Source organism: Eutrigla gurnardus, assembly GCF_963514095.1.
Source record: "Eutrigla gurnardus genome assembly, chromosome: 5".
Taxonomy (NCBI): Eukaryota; Metazoa; Chordata; class Actinopteri; order Perciformes; family Triglidae; genus Eutrigla; species Eutrigla gurnardus.
The window spans coordinates 19,546,207-19,553,116 of NC_139919.1; the positions used below are offsets into that span (position 1 = coordinate 19,546,207).

At 42.4% G+C, this 6,910-nt stretch overlaps 1 protein-coding gene across 1 annotated transcript; it reads right to left on the bottom strand.

Moving 5' to 3' along the window:
* Nucleotides 1-3,433: 3,433 nt before the first annotated feature.
* On the bottom strand, nucleotides 3,434-6,874 carry trmt112 (tRNA methyltransferase activator subunit 11-2). The gene is made up of 4 exons (XM_084009973.1): nucleotides 6,666-6,874; nucleotides 6,004-6,105; nucleotides 5,196-5,288; nucleotides 3,434-3,861 (listed from the first exon to the last, which is right to left on the bottom strand). Exons 1-4 carry the CDS (start codon nucleotides 6,738-6,740, stop codon nucleotides 3,760-3,762), a joined length of 372 nt encoding a protein of 123 aa, XP_083866099.1. The 5' UTR covers nucleotides 6,741-6,874; the 3' UTR covers nucleotides 3,434-3,759.
* Nucleotides 6,875-6,910: the final 36 nt, after the last annotated feature.

A 6,910-nucleotide genomic window follows, 5' to 3' on the forward strand; every position in this document is an offset into this window, starting at 1 on the left:
TCCTGTGCCGGTGAGCGCGCGCGCGCGTAAAGGAGAATATAGTTAATTACAGTCTAATCGATAAGTTAAGTTTTATCCGTCTCCGTTTTCCGTCGTCCATCCTCGGATAATTCAACAGCTTTCGGGAGAAAAGACTCGTCGCAGGAGCTCAGCCCATGTCGCAAATCCTCCAAACTAAAACCTGAGCTGCTCACTTCATCTGCAGCACCGCGGTTCACGCGCGTTCACCTCCCAAACACCCATCCGTGGAGCAAAAAACCGGCCCATACCCGCTTCCAGCAAATCTAGCACAGCTTTGAAAAACAAGTGAGGTCCTCTCATTCCCCGTTATAGGTAAACAGAAAGCAGCCTGCACTGAAACGTAGGAAGAAACTGTTGATTTATGTTGGAAACCCCATGGTGGGTCTGTTAATCCCCCTCATATAAACATCAAAACACGGAAAGTCAGACGACATAGAAAGGCATGACGCAGAAAAATCTAGATGAAAGAAGTCCTTGTGCTATGAATAAAAAAAAACAGGAAACTTAAACGTAAATTACAGATCCCTGGTCTAAATGAGCTTCAGTCTGAAGGCTGAGAACAGGAGACCTGCTGCATGATGTGACTCCATTATTCTGCAGATCGTCACTGAGCGATACTCAGACAGGAGGAGGAGGAGGGACTGGATGTGAGAGGTGGTGGTGATGGGGCGGATTGCCACTTAAGTGAAGGGAGTGTGTGATTATGTAGGCAAGAGTCATCTTCCTCTCACACACATTTTGCAATTTCTTCTCTCCACAAAAATGCACCGCTCTCTCCCCGTAGGTCAACATCCCCTGAGGAAATATCAGGCTAAAAAGGAAAAAAAAAATATGTATATATAGTTCAACGTTTTGAGAGATATGCTTATTCACTGCCTTATATAAGAATAGGGATCATTCAACAGGCTTCTGAGCCAGCAGCCTCTCAGCTTAGCTTGAACAAGTTCCCAAGTGGTGTTATTGTTACTGCTTTTGTTGTAAAGACAACTGGATCGCGTCTGTTTTCCTCAAAGCCTAGCAACTACCAACAACACCAGGCACCGACTGCATTTTAAATCACATACTTTTTATTTTTTAGTACACGCTGCAGCTGCCCTTACAAAGTACCTAATGTTGAATGCAATAATATGCAATTGTTTGGGACCAAAGACGTCACCATTGGTTTGTGGACTACAGTTTTGAAGCCTCGACTTCGGCAGTTTGGCCATCGCCATCTTGGGTTTTTGCAACCACTGAGCGGAAGTGACCATATTTGGACAGCGGAGGAGTGACGATGATTTACTAAATGAACATCGTGCTGTACTGACGAAGACTTGAAACTTGCAATTGGGACCATAAACTTATGTTTACAATGTTTAATGAGATTTGAGTCAGAAGTAGGGTCATTTTCTCATACACTTCCATGCCATTGGTCTTTTTTGCAACCAGAGGTGTCGCCCCCCGATGGCCAGTAGAGAAAATGCAAGTTTAAGGCACTTTCACAATTAGCTTCACTTTTGAGCACCGGACGATGCCACCTATTTGGTACATGCTACTTTCTTATAACATGGCACCTTGCACTTTGACCTTCTTGTTCATAGATCTGCTGTGCAAAGGATTGTGGGTGAGAATATCCAGAAAAGCATGCTAGTTTGCATACAGCAAAATGTGAGCGGATGTAGTAGGACATCCTGGTATTTTTGGCATAGGCCTACTGCCTAGATTTAGTATTTCCCAAACTGTATTGGGAAATACTAAATCTTCTCCATACTTAGTAGAATATATGAATATTGGAATGTCTCCACTTTGTTTTCCACAGGTTCTATAGCTGTTCCTGTTGTACACACAGGCAGGACCTACTATGTATGGAGAGATGTCAGAACGGGGCTGCCTCACAGGATCCTGCCATAACAGTTGGAAGTTTGATGCCTTGCTCATTGGCACCTCCGCAGTGCCTAGAGGCAAACTGGCACCTCTCCAGCTAACAGTTCACACTCTGTTTTTGGTCAGAGGTCCCACGGACTGAGCCCCCCCCCCCCCCCCCCCCCACACACACACAAAAAAATTGATACTGCGATAACTGCTAAAAGATGCATTATTTCATTATTCTTTAGCATTTCCACTGTGCAATGGACATTTACTTTATAATGACAAGTTAAAGCAAAAAAAGCCATTGCCACTTGTAAAAAAATCCACAACCCAGCACTTTGAAAGCTCTCTAATTAACACGTTAAATCTCATTTGTTAAATCCCTACAAAGTACTAAGTGTAAACAAAACAATTAAGCATTTAAAAGGGAGTTATGTCCCTGCTTTGCTTGGACCTGTTGCTAGGAGACCAGTTGACACCCCAGGAAGTTACTGGTATAGTCTGGTACACCTCTTCCCATAAAATGGTGAATTGTTGTTTGAGCCTTAGAGTTGCTAATAGGGGGGATTGTGTTGCCTTTGGACAAAGTTAGCTTTATTGAGTCTTTTTGCTAAGCCAAGCAAGTAAGCAGTAATGCCAAATTATCTATCATAATGAACCTTCACACATCAAATGGCACAATAAAAGATGGAGAAAATATCAGTCCATGCCTGTGATTTCAAACTTCAGCTTTAAAACTCACTCCTGCCAGTTTAAGGCTTATCCTCTTTTTATTAAAATCACTCCACAGCCCATCCCCTTTTTATCTTTTCTAGCTTTCAATCTATGCCCTTTCTTTCCTCTCTGTTCCTCTTTTGGTCTCATTGTTAATTACAGCTTAGAACTTGGAGCGGACTGTTAATCTGTCAGGGGTGGTTTTTATTGCTGCTTTGCTGCCATCCCATTATACCATTATTATAGTTGCGGGTGCAGGCCTGTAATTGCTGTAAGTAGAAGGGAAAGGTAGGAGAGACTCAGGCTGCCTCCAGGCTTCTGGTCAGGACAAACCCCCCCCTTCATCATCGGTCCTGGCAAGCTTTCTAAAAATGATAACACCGCCTGTGAACAAACAGGCTCCTGTTCCAACTTGACTGCTGTTGCACCATCTAAGAGAACCAGAGACTATAAGAACGACTATTAATTTTTAGAGGTGGACTTCAACTTTTTTTTTTAGCAGTCGTTAAAAGATCAGACACACCGTGGGGGCAACTTGCAGGAGTCCACCCAGGTGGGGTGTGTGTGCTGTAATGTGTGGCATGAAAGAAGAAGAAGAAGAAAAAAAAGCCTGACTTCCTTAAAAACAACTCCTCGCCTGCTGCCTGCTCTGCCTCTTTTCCTTAAAGCCAAAAATAGACGAGCCACCGCCACGTCATCTGGCCCTCAGCACGTATCTGAAACCCTGAGAGAGGGAGAGATGGGGTTCAGAGCCGGCTTCTCACTCATGGGGCCTTGGGGGTTATATAGTTTGCAAGTCTGTAATAGAAGTCAATCCATATTTTCCACAAAAACCTAAAACAATTTTGGGTGTTGTGGAAATCAAGGTTTTATTGAAAAAAAAAACAAAAAAGAGAACCCAAACGGTAACAAAAATAAATACAGATAAAACCACTGGGGGTAACTCTCTGGGAACATTTCTATCTGTTATTCTGAAAATCTTTTTCCTCCATTGGCAGCATAAGTCAGTGAATGTCAACAACAACCAATCAAACAGCAGTTTTACCCATTTTCTCTGGGCACCAACTATCCTAATTTTATTAGGATCAAACTCTCTCTAATACCCAAAATCCCTTCTGAGTGACAGCTTGGGGCGAGGTTGTGCACGAGAACCGTTGACGACGTGGAGCTGAACATCTACCCCTCGTCCTCGTTCAGCAGCATGTTGGGGATTCCTTTGGAGATCGGGAACTCTCGTCCTGATTCAGGGCACTGCAGACAGCCTTCTATCACCTCCACCTGCAACACACACAACCAAGACCAGAGGTAAGCAACTACCACTAGATGTCACCATAGAGCAACATACACTGTGTGGCCAAAAGTATTTGGACACACCTGTTGCCATACTTTTGGTTAGTCCCAGTTGCTACAGTACACAATGATGTTTTAGATAAAAACCTAATAAAATCGTTTAACTTAAGAGGCTATATAGGCTGAGGTAACCAGGCGATCATCTACACCTGTTCCAGTCTGTCCCAGTATTGTTTATCTCATGCATGCCATACATAGTCCTGCCAATCACGTACTATGAAATTAAGAACAACAATCAGAACAATGGACGCTGTCATAGCAGCACAAAGTGACTATGACATGGTGGGACATGCGGATCAGGGGGAAAGAGTGGGTCGTCCATTGATCACAGGTCGATCGCTTGCTGTCGCCGTCAGCGGGTGATTGTGTGAGTAAGAGACACATCTTAAAGTGTTTACATTGAAAAGCAACATATAAGCCATTGACCATTAATGCTAATAGTTTTGGAACGAGATGTTCAACAATCACATGTGAATAATGTTTGGGAGTCAACATACTTTAGGCCATGCACAGAACATATTTGGCTCAGTATTTTAGTTCCTGTGTTTGATCTCTACATAAATGGCACTCTCACCCGCTGAATAGATGTGGTGCAGTTATGAAAAACAAGACACTGTGCAGTAAACAACCACATGAATGCTTTGCTGCTAATTGCCATTGCCAGTAATAGAAACAGGATGTGAAGTGCCGACTGTACCTTTGCATGTTGCTGTCTGACAGACAATATTGTAAGCCGTGTTTCACGGGAAGATATCCTGTAATTATCCTCGTTTACAGTGTTAAGTGAAACAAGAATATGAAACAATGCAATCCACATTGTAAATAATATCAGGAAACATGCATGCTTTCCTTACTTTTAAACGTGGTTTAAGGCTTGTGAAAATGTGTTGGTTTTTATTGGAAATTAAAGAGCCAAAACATCTTGCGAATAAAAATATTTTCCCAAAAACAAGATCTTTGTAACCATGGAGAAAAAAAATAACAGCTGAACCAAAATATTCTTATCAACAGAGAATGACAACATATTTGCTGCTTCCTACTTCTCCAATGTGAGCGTTTGCTGTTTTCCTCTGATTTCTATATTCATCAAGACATTTGATGTCAACAAAATCGTTTTCAGTATTTTGAAGACCAAAAGATGAATAAAGTAATTCGAGAAAACAATCTGCAGATTAATTGATAATGAAAATAGTCATTAGTTGCAGGCCTAAAGAGAACACATTCAATCAATACACCATTACACCATTACAGGTACTTCTTACCTCTAATAGCACTCTGTGCACTTTCTTCAGGAATTCTTCGTTGTTCTCGTATTCTGGCACCAGCTCACCTGGCAGGTCTTGACGTTGCCCCAACTAAAGAGGGAAGATGGTAAAAAGTGTTCAAACGGGGCAGTTGTAGATGTATTAGTATTGTAATTTCTATTCAGGATCAGCATGTGATGGGTTTACATGTGTATGTGCATGCATTTTCTTATTGTTAGTATGAAATTCAACGCTTCATTTATCTGGCTGCTATTTTTTCTTAATCTTATTTGGTTTTTGATGATATGGTTTTGATGATTGGGCTGCACGGTGGTGTAGTGGGTAACACTGTCCCCTCACAGTGAGAGGTTCCTTCTGTGTGGAGTTTGCATGTTCTCCCCGTGTGAGCGGGGGTTCTCTCCGGGTTCTCTCCGGGTTCTCTGGCTTCCTCTCACAGTCCAAAGACATGCAAGATAGGGATAGGATTCGAAACGTCCCGTAGGTGGGAATGTGAGTGTGAATGGTTGTTTGTCTCTACATGTCAGCCCAGTCATAGACTGGCATCCTATCCAGGTTGAACCCTGCCTTTACCCAATGTCAGCCCCCCCCGCAACCCTGAATACAGGATAAGTAGACGATGGATGGATGGATGGTTGGTTTTGATGATCTGTGTCAGTGTACTGGTTATCACCAGTTGATTCCTGATTGCTTCCAAGCTTTTACCACATCTTTCTGCAATGCTGCAAAATTGTACTGCCGTTCGTGTTTATATTTATATATGAGGTATTACAGGTTCCGACAGCCTCTCTGGTACAGTCTGACCCACCTCCTCTGCTGCCTGGACCAGAGCACTCCACTCCAGTTTGGGGATCATCCGACTGACAAACTGAGGGTTGAAGTCCACTTCATTCACCTTCACCTCAGTTGCCTGCACAAAGAAAATACCAGGAGGAAACAGCACAGTACAGTGTCACATATGTGTAAGTTACACTCCTGAAGCATTGCATTTGAGAACAAAACTGTACTGTAGAGGCTATAGAGGTGTTTTCTCTTTCTATTAAGGGCACTGATGCATATTATTTCACATGGAGAATTCAGAGCCTCAAATTAAATGTCAGAGGTAATATCTTGCACTGAGTATCAGAGAGGTTGTGTTTGACCACACAAGTTATCAAAATATTCAATATAGAGATGATATTGACATTAAAAATATATTAAGAGGAGATTTGCATATTTTAAAACAATATTTTACGTCTGCAGGTTAAGTAATTTAAGATTAAGTTAAATTTAATTCCTGCTGCTAACGTTAGCTCGAATTAGCTTGTTACTGAACGTGACAAGTTGTAAGAGAACCAAACAACTGTCACATGTTCAATACTGACAGTGTAAGTAGCTTTGAGCAGAAACAGTAAACACAGCAGGAGTGTGTGCTGCTATAAATCAGCGATGCTAGCGGTAGCCATGTAGCTAGCCAGAGGTCTACTTTACCTTGATGAGCAGCGGGTATCCTTTAGTGACTCCCTTCACGTGAGATGTCAACATGTTGTGCGTGAGCAGCTTCATTTTTACAAACGGTCACCGGTTCAACGATATTTCCAGGTCAATGTTCACGGACAGTTAGTCTTATCGTTTACTTTTAAGTCACACTGTAACGTTTACATGTGGACCAGAAGTGCCGCTGTGGCATCGCTAAATAAGTTCCCCGATGTTTTTACTCCACTGCTGTTGGTTCC